Raw genomic sequence first — 14,860 nt, forward strand, 5'->3', positions numbered from 1 at the left:
TGCTCATAAGATAAAGTGCTTGTTGAGAAAGTCTCCCTGAAAATAGAACAAAAATGACAGACATAGAAAATAAGGAGAAAGGGGCGCCTGGGTGGCGCAGTCGGTTAAGCGGCCGACTTCAGCCAGGTCACGATCTCGCGGTCCGGGAGTTCGAGCCCCGCATCAGGCTCTGGGCTGATGGCTCAGAGCCTGGAGCCTGTTTCCGATTCTGTGTCTCCCTCTCTCTCTGCCCCTCCCCCGTTCATGCTCTGTCTCTCTCTGTCCCAAAAAAAATAAATAAACGTTAAAAAAAAAAAAAAGAAAAGAAGGAGAAAAAAGATAAAATTAGGGCCCAAGCCTAGCATGAAGCCACCAGGAGTTCTAGAAAAAACAGCTCAGGAAATGGGAGTGGAATGGCAAATCACTGTCAGAAAGTGGTCGGGTGGTTTATCAAAGTAATTAATAGACAACAATTTCCTGATCTGTTAAAGAAGAGTTTCCCATTGGAAAAGTCACCCCAGGACTCAGTGTGGAGGAGAGGACCCATGGCAAGGCCCTAAAGTTCTCCCCAGAGAAAAGGCCATGAGCATCTCCAGTTCCCTCCAAGAGATGAAACTGTTAGGAAGATCAACAAATCAGAATGCCATCTGACTTTTCCACAGCCATTCTAGAAGCCATAACACAACAGAGCAATGTTGTGGAAATTCTAAAGGAAAAATACCTCCCACCTACACCCAACCATCAACTATAAGGATAAAACAAGACATTACCAGACATGCAAGGTCTCATGTGATGTACTTCCTAAGTACCTTTCTCAGGAAGCTACTGGAGGATGTGCTCCAACAAAACAAGTCAGTAAACAAGGAAAAAGAAGACACGGGGTCCGAGAGCAGGGCATTCTACTCGGAGTCAGAAGGGAATTCCCAGGCTACCACAGACTGAGAAGGCTCCAGATGGAGCTGGAGGATGAAGAGCTGTGGGAGGCACGTCTCCGAGAGGAAAAGGGAAGGAAAAAGCAGCCCCTGTGTTTGACTGCATAGGGTTAGGGTAGGGCCCTTTCCAACAGACACCCTTGCTCAACTGTGTCCCACCCATCCACCTGACAGGAGGGGCCAACACACAGGGGAATCCCATTACCCAGGATTTGGCTGGCTCCCAGAACAGCCACTAAATACGGGCCAGGATTCTCCCCACCCCAGGAGAAATCACATTTGCTAAAGACTTGGTAACATGATCTACCACATGCGGTGGCCAATAATGTGAGTATTCAGAAGGAAGTCCTACTGGATCAAATGCAACCACAAGCCCAGAGGGAAATCCCCAGCACACATCCAGCCTCTAGCTTCCTCTTACATGGTGGCTGTAGATTTCCGCCCAAGGGCTGGAGCCCAGGGGCAGCTGGGGCCACACACACCCTGACTTCCCTTCTGGATTCCTGATGAGCAAAGGGCTAGATGTATATAGGCTCCCACATGTCACTCCCAGAAGTCACCAGGGTGTTACACTCACCGCCACATGTCCCCCCTCCTCACTAAGGAACCGCCGGACATCACGGAGGGCCGCCAGGGCACACTGCCTTCAGAAGAAAAAACACAGGGTCAGCCCAGCACCCGACCCTGGCTGCAGGAGGGCAACAGGTCAGGGATATGTTCTACCCCAGACCAGAGAGGGCACAGTCCCTGGGGTCCCTTCTCTTCTCAAGGTTTCTCTTTCCTTCGGGTAATTTTCAGCGCTTTTGTGAACTCTGCTCCTGTAAGTGAAAGGCTACGTGTTCCTGGCCACTGGGAATAGTTTTTAAAATACCACTTTTCTGTGCTTTCTCTTCTTATCTCATTGGGCGCAAATCCAGGCTGCCATTTTGCCATATGCATGACTTCCAAGTGTCATGCATTTCCCCTGATATCAAAATAAGCACTTTCAAAACCAGACATTTCCTCATATGTGACTGTTGGGGGCTGGCAGTGGGGAGACAAAAGACACTATCGCTGGTCCCCAGGGCAACATTACGTTTAATATTCAATTTTCTTTCCTGGGAGAGAAAACACGTGATACTATCCTTCCTGGAGGAGGACGCTGTGTCTCTGCCTCTTGCACCATGTCCACTGGCCCTGTGGAAGGTGAAACTTTCCCCATGACTGACCATTGGTTATACTGCCTTCAGAACATCTCAGCCTCTTGGTTTACTGCGGCTAAACATACTGCTATATATAAGGATCTTCCTAATTTTATCCGTTTCTCCCACAAGGTCTGCAGCTAGATAAATCATTTTAATCTTTTTCTTTCTTTTCTTTCTTTCTTTCCTTCTTTCTTTTTCTTTTTCTTTCTTTTTATCTTTTCTGATGTAAGAATAAAATTAGATCTTCTTCCATTTGTTTGATCTTCTGATTTTGCACATAAACCCCCAGTGCATCAAAGGGCTGTGCTGTCAGGGCCTCCACCGGGCCGGGCCACTGTGCCCGTGCATGGAGGCACGGGCCAAGCCAAGCAGGAGGCAGCCTGCTGGGGTCATGGGGAAACTGGTGGCAGAGCTGAGTCCAGGTCACTGGGAGGAGCTCTGTTCCTATGCCTCCTTGTGACCTTTCTGTGCCCCAGTGGGTCTTTTAGTTAACATTTCAAAAAGCTTTTGCACGCCCAGAAACCTGAATTCTGAGAGTCTGGGAAGTTGGCATTGCCGGAGCCATTTCTGGCCACCTGCATTCAGCACCATGCTCTGGGCTGAGATCTGTGGGCTGCTCTGGCTAAGGCAGCACCACGTACATCTCAGGGCTCCAGTGGAAATGTGGGAGGAACAGCCTGGGAGCCTGAGAGGATGGGGGTGTGAGTGTAAATTGGGGGCAGTCTGTGGGACTGAGCCCTTAACCTATGCAGACTGATGCTAACTCCAGATAGATAGTGTTAGAACTGAACTGAATTGGGGCGCCTGGGGGGCTCAGTCAGTTGAGCGTCCGACTTTGGCTCAGGTCATGATCTCATGGTTCATGAGTTTGAACCCCACATTGGGCTCTGTGCCGACAGCTTGGAGCCTGGTGCCTGTCTTTGGATTCTGTGTCTCCCTCTCTCTCTCTCTCTCTCTCTCAAAAATAAATAAAAACATTAAAAAAATTAAAAAAAAAAAAAAAAGAACTGAACTGAATTGTCAGACAAATGTGCATGCGCCCACGGCCGCCATATGGGCTCGTGTGTAGTAGGAGACCACTGTGCCCAGTGTTTGGGACAGACATCAATGCTGTAGAACTCCAGGGACCTCGAAGATATACAAGAACCTAGGCCTCTGGGAAATACAGTCTTCTCTTCTCAGGCTTCCCACTTTAAAAAGTCTGATTCTTCTATTTTGCCAGTTAGCTGTGGGACGTTCAGGGCTGGTTATTGGGAAATGGTCCGGTAGCACAGACCCAGGCTTTAGATCCAGAAGGGAGGGTTTCTAGGAATAGGCAGAGGGTGTGCCTGCAGAGAGGCCCATGTGAACCTGCCCCCAGCTGCTACCGCTGGGGCCTCTGTTCCAGCTGGGTGACTTTGGACTAGCTCCCCAACCACTCCGAGGCTGGGTTTCCCCATCTCAGTTAATCCCAATACGCCTACCTTCGACTGGCAGCCTGAGCAGAATTAGCGGTGAGCCCTAGGAGTGCCAGCTCTCTTATTGTTCCCGCAAATATTTTGGATTCAGACAGGCCTGGCTTCAAATTCAAACCCTGCGTGATCCTAAAATACCATCACTTTCAGACCTGGTCTCCACATCTGGGAGAGTAAGGTGCCAGCACCCACTGAAGGAAAGATCAGGCAAGCTAGTTAGTGCCCACGGCTTGAGGATGCTGTAGAATCTGCATTTGATATGATCTCTGACCTACTAATTGGGTAATACTAGAAGATGGACACAACAGTTTTTAGTGGTATATGGGCTTAGATTCAAGTCTGGGCTCTTTGAAGTAACTTGTTATCTTATATGAGACACCTGAGCCTCAGTTTCCTCATCTGTAAAATGGGAAGGGGCGGTGATAATGGGCAGCATGCACCCAATACACAGCAGGAGTTCAAATATCACTCCCCTCCCTATTGTCAGGGTCACCAAAGGGTCCAGTCTCATGTTTGACCCACAATTCAGCCACAGGCCTGAAATGTCAGATTCCCCCACCTTCTTGGTGCAGCAGCCTGGCCCAGCCCTACTGCCCCAAGAGCAAACCCTGGGGAGGGGCCAAGCGCCACAGCGAAGAGCTCTTGCCCCCTGGTGGCCAGAGACAGAGCAGGCAGCCTAGAATCCAGGCCTGGGCAACAACTCAGTAGCTTCTGGCCTGGACCCGTACTTGATTTGGAGAGGTCACTACAGCTGGGCAGACCTCCGCTAAATGCCCTACCACAATGGCTGGGTCCAGAGCAAGGGAAAGGAAGCTTCTTGAACCCTCAGCTGACATCTGCCGAAAAGAATGCAGCATAGCTCCTCAGACCACCAGCTGGTATTCTCAGTTCAAGTCTGAGTGTCACATGCAAATTCCCATCTCATGAATAAGAGCAAGAGTGTGAAGTTTGAGCCACATGAAAGCAAAGCCACGGCCTACCCTACACATGCCAAGAACATGCCAAGCACATGCCAAACATCCTCCAAGTATACAGTTTATTCTGGGGCAAGGGAAGGAAGGCCACGGTTCTGGGCTGATCCTTCTGGCTTTGTGAGAAGCTGCCTGGAGGTAGTCCCACTCCCACTCTGCCCCATCCCTGAGGCCTGTGTCCCTGCACCTACTCGGGCCTCCCTCCCTACTAGAGGTCATCCCCATGGAAGGCCTGGGGTAAGCAAGCTGAGAGGCTTCTATGCAGCCAGCCCTTGACTGACCCTGGCTAAGCCCCTTGCATCTCCCTGAAGCCCCCTCTTCCCCTCCCACAGGATGTCCTTACTAAGAGTTCATGAACCCCAGGGCAGGGCCAACTACCAAGAGGCCACACACCCTCTCCCACTGTCCCCAAATCCAACACATCCTCAGCTCCACCACATCCTGAGATGGTCAGGAGACCAGCCCTATCACAGCCCAGTGGGGGCAGGGCAAGGCCAGGGCTCAGGAGCAGCTTAGTCATGATCGGCACCTGGGCTCCAGGGCCTTCTCCATAAACACACACAATCACACATACACATCACACACACATACATACACTCACTTCCTGATTTTCAGGCCCTCTTCGTTGTCTGGAAGGAAAAACTCAAAAGACTTGTATGTCTTGACCATGTCCCGGCGGTACTGGCCAACGTTGAATTCTGGGGGAAAGAAAGGTTCATCTTTCACACAGCAGCAGCCCCAGCTCTTGCCCTTGACACATCCCAGACCAGACTTCTCTCCTCCTCTCCCCCCCCCCCTCACAAAGCCCCAAGGCCCCCTTGGAAGCCGAGGCCAAGTCTCACCGCGTGTTGGCACGCCAATCCAGTTCAGGTAGCGAGTCAGCTTCTTGGAGATGTAGGTCTTGCCCCTGGCAGGCAGGCCTACCATGACAATGAGCGTTGGGCAGTTGGTCATGCAAACTGAAAGGCAAGGAGCTGGTGTCAGACAAGAGCTGGGACCCCTCCCAGTGTGCCCCTCCCTCTGCTCCTGGCACAGGACTTCAGATGTGCCCTCCAGGCCTTCTGGCCTCATACCCTGGTCTCGAGCCACCACTGGCATGGCCCCACTGCCCAGGCCTGTCTGGGCTCCAGCGGATACAGCAGAATCTCACCAGCCCCTTATCCAGATGTGCACTGTGGATATAAAGCTGGATGTGCCACACCCCTGGATGAACATGCAGGACAGAGCCAAAGCCCAGAGGGTATTCAACGCGCCACCTGTCACCCAGGAATCCGCACCCCAGCCTAGCAGTCACTCAGCGTTCCCACTAGCGCATTCCCACTGCTTACCCTTCCTGCCTGCCTCATCGTACAAAGCCCAGCTCAAAAGCTGCTTCTTCAGTGAACCCTCCCTCCAAGACACCTCTGCACTGCCTTGGCACCCTCTCTCTCCCTCAGTCCTGGTCACCTCACCCACGAGTCCGCCCCCTGCATTTGATCACTTGAAACAAGAGCAGCCTTGCAGTATCTGAGCCATTCAGGACCATGGGGTCTGGCACAGGACTGATGCTCAAAAATTATGGGCGCAGGCTGGGGGGAGGGGCGGCTTCTCGAAATCCCCTGGGGTGAGAGCCATGAGGGGCTGAGACCAATGTCCACAAGGACTGACCCTCTGATAGCCCACCCCCCACCATCCCACGTGTCACCGGGTCAGTGTGGCAGCCAGAGAAGTTGCCAAGGCTGGAGGCAGGGACAGGTTTGGACACAGCACCCCCAAACCCTGGTCCACTAGGACAGACACCAAGACAGCAGAACCACCAGCCTCACGTGACCCATCTCAGCTTTCAGTGTAGCCTCACCTCAGAAACCTGAGGAAGCTTTCCTTTCATTGTCCTCAGCACCTGGGCCATGTGAAACCACAGCAGACAGACAGAGGGCCCGTGTGGGGACCTGTCACTGCCCCATGCTCTGCAAGTGCCTTCACCTGGTAGTCCTTGGACAGATCACTGGGCCCCACCCCTCAAGTTGTCTCCCTCACTGGAGCTGGAGTGCAGAGGCCCTAGGGGCAGCCCTGTCTAGGGGTCAGGAGTCAGACAGGTCTGGGTTCCTATACTGACTCTGACAATTACTGGCAACTTTGAGACTTGGTGTCCTCACCTGTAAAATGGGATGACAATCCCTCAGTGAGGTCTAGCACTATTCCATGTGAAAGCCAGAGCAGGTCTGGGAACCTGTGCCCTCTGCCCAGCCCTGGCAGCACACCTGGCTAAGGACACAAGTGCACCTTAGCACAGACTGCCCTTCAGACTTAGGGCACAGAAGCACCTGTCTGTCTCCAGGCAGGCCCTGCAGAGAAGTAAAGGGCTTTGCTTGTCAGTCGGGGCTCCAACGCTCTTGCACATGACCGTTGGGCAAATGTGACCCAAACTGTGAGCCTCAGGGGAGAGAAGGAGAGGATCCCATGGAACACAGGATGACAGTGAGCAAGAGTGAGCTTGCAGAAAAACCTCAGCATTGGCTAAGGAGAGAGAAAAGCAAGTTAAGCAAGACCCTGCATCCTGAGGCCCAGCGACACGATGGCCTGTGCTGTTTGCACAATTGCTGGCCAGGCTCTCAAGCAACCAAAGAACAGTGAATCAGCTACTAACTATGGGGGAAACCTGCAGCCAGCCTGCTCCACTCCTTCCCATTGCTCCCTGAAGGGCTCTCCCACCACCTCAGGATCCGTCTTCACATCTCCCACCCCAGAGAAACTCCTGGCCTCCTCTCCCAGTGTTTGGTAACAGCATCCCCTGACCCCATGCACAGCCATGGTGGGCAGGCAGGGCAGTAAACCAGGGCTGGGTGCAGAATAAGAGCAATAAATTACCTACCATCTCTGTTCCTCAAGATAAGCTCCCAAGGAAATGACCCAAAAAAAGATCAAGGTACAAGTGTATTCACAATAGCTCTGCTTACAACAGCAAAACATAAGCAAGTGCTAGCAGTAGAGAATCTGCAAACTGAGGCCCACAAGAGGGAACCCACTACCGCGCCTGAACAGAGAGCATACGCGCCAGGTGAGCTGGGTGCACAGCTGGAACTGCAGCTCTGGGCCCTCAAGAACCTCAGTCCCGAGCAACCAGACAACAGAACGCACCATTTAGAACACGAGGCGGGTGCAGAAGGAAATCTGCAGACATGTCAATTCGACTTACCTCACTGATTTCTTTTCCTATAAATTTGCTTAAGGCCCTAGGAGCCCCAGGAGTCAAGAGGTCCGACATAAGCCTAGTGCAACACAGGGATGACTTTCTGGCGGTGTCACCTCAGGGGCAGCCACAAGTCCTGAGTGGGTTCCAGAACTGATTCCTGAACTGCACGTGCTCCTACTTCCTTGAGGCAGGCTGGGGAAGGGAGTACTCTTTAAAATAAAGCAGCCTGGTATCACTGTCCTGTTCAGAGGGGACAGAAAGTCATCTTTCCTATCGTCCCGTGCATGCACCAATCGTGTCGTTAGCCCAGAAGTCTTGCTACCTGGGGTACCTGGGTGGCTCAGTCAGTTCAGCGTCCGACTTAGGCTCAGGTCATGATCTCATGGTTTGTGAGCTCGAGCCCCATGTCTGGCTCTGTGCTGACAGCTCAGACCCTGGAACCTGCTTGGGATTCTGTGTCTCCTTCTCTCTCTGCCCCTCCCCCGCTCATGCTCTGTCTCTCTCTCTCTCTCAAAAATAAATAAACATTAAAAAAAAAAAAGAAAAGTCTTGTTACCTTTTTGTTAATAAAAGCTATCATAGGGGCACTTGGGTAGCTCAGTCAGTTAAGCATCCAACGCTTGATTTAAGCTCAGGTCATGATCTCACAGTCCATGAGATTGAGCCCCCCTCCCCCCAATCAGGCTCCATGTTGGGCACGCCTCTCTGCCCCTTCCCCACTTATGTGTGCACGCTCGTGCTCTCTCTTAAAAAATAAAATAAAATAAAATAAATCTATCAAAAGTACTGTCCTTTCTGTTTTGATTCCTTTCTTCATTCCCTGCCCCACCTGCCCCCAGAACTCCTCCAAGTCTGAGCTGAGGGGTCAATGATGAAGAAGGTAACAACTTCCAGGCCTTCATGTGTAGCTCTGAATTTTTCCGAAGGAAGAAGAATTGCTAATGGGGAGTGGGGGTGGAGGAAGCACAGCCAACCAGCCTGTGGTGCCCTCAGGAGCCAGGGAGTATACACCAAAGCCAACCCACTACACAGCACAGATCAGCCGTAGGCCCTATATCCTCTTCTCCACAAAGCCCTGTGATCAAGTCAACTTCTACCCATCCCCCTCCCTCAGAGGGGGGCCTCCTGTGGTCTTCCATCAAGTTATAAGTCCACCATGTAGAGGGTACAGTGCCGCATGAACAGTCTCTAGGGACTGGAGGTGCTGCCCAGACAGGTTCCATGTTCACTCCTGGCTTACTCCCTGCTGTGAACTCAGGGACCCTTGCTTGGGGACCAAACCACCACACAATCTGCAGGTCTCATCTTTGGCTTCTTGGGTGCCTCCTCCTCCAGGAAGCTCTCCTGTTCTGGGACAGTCCAGAATCCCACCCGCTGCAACACCCTGAGACAGTGCCATGGCACAAGTTCCTCTGCTCAGACCAGAGCCACATTTTCATCGCATCCTTGGAGCGTGGAGAAACACAGATCCCTCCCCAACGGGTCGCAGCATCTTTGCCACCTGGAATGGGGGCTGGCTCAGGGCTGATGTTTCAATTCCTGACTCTGACACACAGAGAAGCAAAGTGGTGATGAAATGGCAGAGCCACCTGCTGCCTCTTATCAAGCGCCTCCTCCTGAGGGGGCTCCTGGCAGCTTCTGGGAGTAGGGAGATGGCTACCTCCATCCCACAGATGAGGAACCCATGGCCGAGAGAGTCAGCTTCGTGCCCAAGGTCACACAGCTGAGCTACCATGTGGCTGGAGTGTTCCTGCCTCCAAAAGCCCAGGTTGTGACTCCTTCGCCTTTATGTAGTAACAGCAGCCACCCCCTTGTTAGGACAAGACAGCCTAATGCAGACTGGCTAGAAGCACAAGAGCAAGAGGCCTTGGCCTCGGTCCAACCAGAAAAGTCTGGAAGAAAGGATGTCTAGGGTGTAGCCATAGACTCAGTACTGAGCCATAGCCAGTCAGACTGAGTACTGACTGGAAAGCCATGGCCCCCGGGCTAAGAGACTGACCACCACCTCAGCCTCCTACCAGGACCTACATCATGATTAGAGCCATGACCCACCAGAATGTCTGGTCAAAACCATGACCACCCCCTACCAGGACCCAGTACAGTAAGAGATACACACAGCCCATCTACAGGACTCACATCTTGGTCAAAGAGCCCCCAGGCTGGCCCAAAGCAAAACAAGCACAGGGCACTCTCCCCTCCCTTATTATGCCCAAGCAAACATCAAGGTGTACAAGGAGATCCTAGCACAACACACAATCTCCTGATCTCCATTTCTATATCTGTACCACGAGTTGGACTAGATGTTCTCTGAGGTCCTTGCCAATTTGCAAATTCATTATAATGTTTCGGTTATAAAAAAAAAAATCTTTGTTTTTCTTGGCAATAAGCGGTTGCAGACTCATGTAAGGGCAAATAGAAAGTCAAGTAAAGTGGATTAAACACCAGGATCCCAGGAAAGGCAGGCCCCGCCGTAACAATTCATTAACAATTCCACAGATTTCAGCATGTCTCCTGGATGTTTTCTCTTCCAACCTTACCATTCGCCCACAACCCCATCTGGATGCATATACAGCCATGAACACAAAGACAGGTCCATATGGGACAGTGTTCTCACCTTCTCCATTCTCAACACAACTGCACTTCCCTGAAATTCCTCTCAAAGCTCAGTTTTAGGCCCAGAAGTGGGTAGTTAAGTCCAAGGAGCACCCTTCCTCCCACTCGAGGAATGGCCCACCCTTGGGCGTTTGAAACTTCCGGGCTCAGAGAGGCCAAATGATTTCCATAAGGCCAACACAGCTCAGAACCGGTCTACACTCTCTGGCTTGCAGAGAGGGCAGGACGAAGCTCCGAATCCTCCCCTGCCCTGACCTAGTGAGTACCTGCCAGAGGTGATGGCGGCCAGACCTAGCCCCTAGCGAGCGTAGACGCGGCCATATACACGTCTCTTCCCCCTGCTCTGCCACACCTGTGCCCGGCTCCCGGCCTGTTCCTGCTCCTCTACCACCAGTCACGGCAGCCCCATCTGTCCCCGGTTTCCCACCTGTCCTTGGCCCCCTCTCCATGGGAGACCACTGCCCAGGCCGCCCTATCCACGCATCCCGATGCGCCGCCCTCCCCTTCCCCAAGGACCCCGCCTCACCACCGCGCTGGCAGGCGTGCAGAGCGGGTCGCCCATTGCTGTAGGGCATCCAGATCTTCTTCAAGGGGTTCTGAGTCAATTCCCGTGGGGACGCCATACCCGGGATGGGATGAGTCGGACTGCGCGGACCGCGACCCAGCAGCCAGGCCACCTCGGGCCACTCGAGGCCCCGCCCCTCGGCCCCGCCCCTCCTCGAGCCGTGCAGACGCCAATCCAACTCCTCCAGGCCCCTCCCCAGAACAAATAGGCCCTACCCCCCAACAGAAGAGGGCTGGCCTCCGACCACGCATGCCCAACTCGACTGCCAGCCGGTTTTGGACCCAGCAGGCTCGCCAGTCACGCCGGGATCGAGGACGCGCATGCCCAGCTCCCCACAGCTTCTAGCCCGGGATGTGCAGAGGCTCTAGCCCGGCACACCCAACCGTACACTCAGATACGCGTTAGTATTAGTCTCACCCACGGCCTCGCCTGCATAGATTGCCCCCTCCCCCCCTCCCCCTCCCCTCCCCCCCAGCACCCGGGTTCTGCTCACTGCTACCCTTGACCTCAGGTTCCCTAGGAGGAAGAGATTTGCATGCCCGGGAGCAGGGCCTGCTTGACCCTCAGGTCTCAGTTGTTCGGGACCTGTCTGGTGACTCCTGCGTAATCCCAGTTGTCAACTGCCACGCCCGCCAGCCCTGCGTTCGGTCCTCTCTCGACCCTCTCTCAAGCCCCAGGACTCTAACCTCGCCCACTGAAGCGACCGACTCAACCGCGCTGGAAAAGTTTCTTTACCTCATGGACAGGGGCACGGGACAAATCTCAAAATTGATCATGTTTCCTCTTTTTACCTTGGCTAGTGGGAAGCTCAGGCTAAAACTCTGGCCCACCTGGAACACATGAGCAGGACCTTTTAACCAAGCTCCCTGGCAGTATCTTACTTCTCCTGCCAGGATTTCATCTCTACCAATTAAATTTTAAATTGTAAATCTACATATTTTTTAAATGAATCTCTGTCTCTCCATCAGGAAAACAGAATGCGGGCATCATCAACCTACAAGATTCTGGTATTTATTAAATGTGTCAGTGTCTGAGAAATCCATTTTAAAGCACATCAGTGATATCATTTATATTATTTATCTCCCTCCCGTCTCTAAGAATGCAGTGGAAGCAGGGGGCAAGGGAGAAATCCAGAAGTTCAGGAACCCTGTGTCACTTTCCTTTGTCTCTTCAGCCCAATTTCTCAAAGTTTGGTACACTTTCTGTCCCGGGACCCCCACTGACACTGCTCAAACCTGGGTCACACTGCCCTCTAGCGATGTCCTCCACAAAACCCCCAGACAGGATCATGGCACTCTCAGGTTCTCTCTGCCCAAAGTGTGCCCAGCCAGGAGCCAGGTGCATCAGGGGAGCAGCATCCCCTCCCTCTGACCTCCCTGCCACCCACTTGTCTCCACCCAGCACTTCAGAGCCTGGCAAGGACCCTTAAGATAACTCTGATACAGATGTCTTGCCCACTTCACAGGAGATGGATGGGGAGGTGGAAGCCCACCTAGATCCTTCCTGAAACCAGCTTTAGCTGCCTACCCCCAGAGGAATGCCCTGCCCCAGACAGACTTGAGCACTTCCTCTTTCATCCTCTCTCTGCAGCGTCCACCTCCCACCTCCTTCCACCTCACACCAGGGCAGCTCTGAACACACTCATATGTGGCTCCTGATGCCCCTTGTGACCACCCACCTGCTTCCTACTTCTCCAAAGCCACTCACTGGTTCCTGGCACAGCCAATCTTCCGGTCTGTCTCTGAGCCGTTGCCAAGGCCATCCTGGGGTCACCTCGACCTCAGAGACCTTGTCACCACCCACCCACACCCTATCCAACCCCCAGCATTCACTGCAAAGGCTACATACTCTAGCACCCACAGACACCCAGCACCTCCTCTGCCTGCCATTCTCCTCCTTACCCCTCCTGGGATGCTAGTCAAAAGCTGGGGGTAGGGGGTAGGGGGTAGGGCAGGGCAGGATGCCAGGGCCATTTCGAGGAAGCTGTCCCCAAGGCCAGTCTGAGCCTGACTTCTCAGGAAGAGCAATGACTGTACCTCCCACTCTTCCCCAAACAGTCTGGCCCTGGGCTGACCCAGACACACCTTCCCAAGTCCCAACATCCAGTGGGAGGCCACAGGTCACCAGCAGGAGGAGCCTGGGGCCCCTCCCCAAGGTCAAAGTCTACCTCTGCTCTAAGAATGCTCCTCGTCTCCCCGCCCATTTCTCAGGTAGGAAACTGAGGGAGGAGAGCAGGGTCCGGCGTCACAGAGCCAGCCCACAGTGCAGGACAGACTGAGATGAACTCCCAGCCCTTTAAAACCTCACCTCCCACACCTTCCATATCACCACATTTCCTACCCCTACCCCTGGGCTCTGGCTTGTTCCTTCCATTGAAATGCTCTCTTGGCTTTCTGCTCCTACAGCATCAGTAGATTTCCAAGAGAACAGCTGGCCTTCATGGCTTTTCCTTCCTTGGAGCCATCCCAAAGTGACGGGGTGGAAAGTGTGCTGGGATGTCGGCGTGCACTCATGTGTGAATGTGTCCTGCTCAGTCTCCCCCCTCCTCTATGAACCTGCCTGGCCTGGTCCTGGCTGGCTCCCATGGTGCCCTCTGCACTGACCACTAGACCTCTCTCCAGTGTCCCAGGCTACAAGCTATAGGTTGGCTGAAGTCCTCGATCCTCAGTTGTTGCTGCTCAAACTCTTCCCCAAACCTGTATCTGTTGGTCAGTCCTGGCCAGACCGTCAAGCCACCCTTTGCAGCATAAAGGCCCAGGGACCTCAGTGAATGCCACACAGCCCCACATGCCAGTGCACGGAAGCATGAACACAGAGCCACACGTGCACACACACTAGCAAGCCCTGCACCCAGGCCTACACAGACAGGAAGGCTGCACAGCCCGCTGCTCTCTACTGCCTCCTTTCCCCTTTATTTCCCTCCTCCTCTTCCCTCTGTGCCACTGGAAGGTTCCCAGGAATTCCAGCTTCATCCAGCCAGTTCAAGCCCAAGATCATCCCCAGTGTCTCCCTGGGCCCAGAGCTCACAGACGGTGTGAGGTTCCAGCTTGTGGGTATGGAGCCATGTGACCAAGCAGCCTGTGAACTGTGGTCGGCACTTGCTGATTGCAGCTTGGCACAAGGCACACAGTAGGCACTCAGAGTGACTCATTGCCAGCCAAGGCACACAGTAAGGGCTAGAGAGGTACATGACCAGGATAGAGCACACAGTAGGTGCTTAGAACAGCTCAGGACCCACACAAGGCACACAGTAGGTGCCCTAGAAATCCTGGTTTAAGGGCTAAAGCCACTTCATACGAAAAATTTCCCAAATGAGCTTCTGGGCCTCCCCAAACTGACGTGTGACCCCTGAGGGGGACCTGGACAAACCTGACCCCCTGGGAGGCCAGCAAAGGGTAGAGCGGGAGGGCCTCAGGCAGCTCCAGCTGGCTGTCCCTCTCCCTGGGCTGCAGGAAGAAGCTATTTATAGTTCCCCCTTGGCCCAGCCCCTCCACTCCCCTGCACGGCAACAGGGTTCCCCCTCCTCCTTGCCACCGACAGGCTGATGCCCCCTCAGAACACCCCTACAGCTAGAGAGACACCCAACACTCTCGCACCCCTTCCAGCACCACCCCCACTGCGCCCTGGTCTTTCCCCAATCCCCCCACCCTCTCCCCGCCGCCGGTGCCTACCCCGCCTACTGCTCCCTGACCCGGGGTCCGTCAGGGCGCTGCCTCCCTCCGTGCCTCTCTCCATACTGAAAGCGAACTGGCCCCGGGCCGTTGCCCCCCTGCAGCCTGAAGCCAGGCAGCCCCGCCCTCCGGGTTCGTGAGGGAGCTTCGGTGTGCCCCGTGGCCCCGCCTCCCCGGCCACGCCCTGGGCCCGCCCCCCCCGAGGCCGCTCACAACTTGAGAGATCAACAGTGCCCCCACCCCAGGCAGCCAAACTCCTGCCCGTGTGGCCTCTCTCTCCAGGCAGAGCGGTCCATACTGCCCAGTGTCTGCCCTGGAG

At 54.0% G+C, this 14,860-nt stretch overlaps 1 protein-coding gene across 7 annotated transcripts in view; it reads right to left on the reverse strand.

The window, feature by feature from the left end:
• PFKFB4 (6-phosphofructo-2-kinase/fructose-2,6-biphosphatase 4) overlaps nucleotides 1–14,667 on the reverse strand; it is a 34,593-nt gene extending 19,926 nt beyond the window's left edge. For 3 of the 7 annotated variants that reach the window (XM_040445281.1, XM_040445284.1, XM_040445279.1), the window contains exons 1-4: nucleotides 10,832–10,999; nucleotides 5,363–5,479; nucleotides 5,122–5,218; nucleotides 1,489–1,555 (exon numbers count right to left, since the gene is read on the reverse strand). In XM_040445281.1, coding sequence (XP_040301215.1) covers nucleotides 1,489–1,555; nucleotides 5,122–5,218; nucleotides 5,363–5,479; nucleotides 10,832–10,928 — 378 coding nt within the window. In that variant the 5' untranslated portion in view covers nucleotides 10,929–10,999. Of the gene's footprint in view, nucleotides 1–749; nucleotides 1,296–1,488; nucleotides 1,556–5,115; nucleotides 5,220–5,362; nucleotides 5,480–7,695; nucleotides 8,085–10,831; nucleotides 11,000–14,541 lie in introns of those variants that run through there. The other 4 variants (XM_040445280.1, XM_040445285.1, XM_040445286.1 and 1 more) reach the window with 4 other exon arrangements.
• Nucleotides 14,668–14,860: the final 193 nt, after the last annotated feature.

The sequence above is a fragment of the Herpailurus yagouaroundi genome, unplaced genomic scaffold (genome assembly GCF_014898765.1).
Source record: "Herpailurus yagouaroundi ecotype Mexico unplaced genomic scaffold, PumYag 193, whole genome shotgun sequence".
Lineage (NCBI taxonomy): Eukaryota > Metazoa > Chordata > Mammalia > Carnivora > Felidae > Herpailurus > Herpailurus yagouaroundi.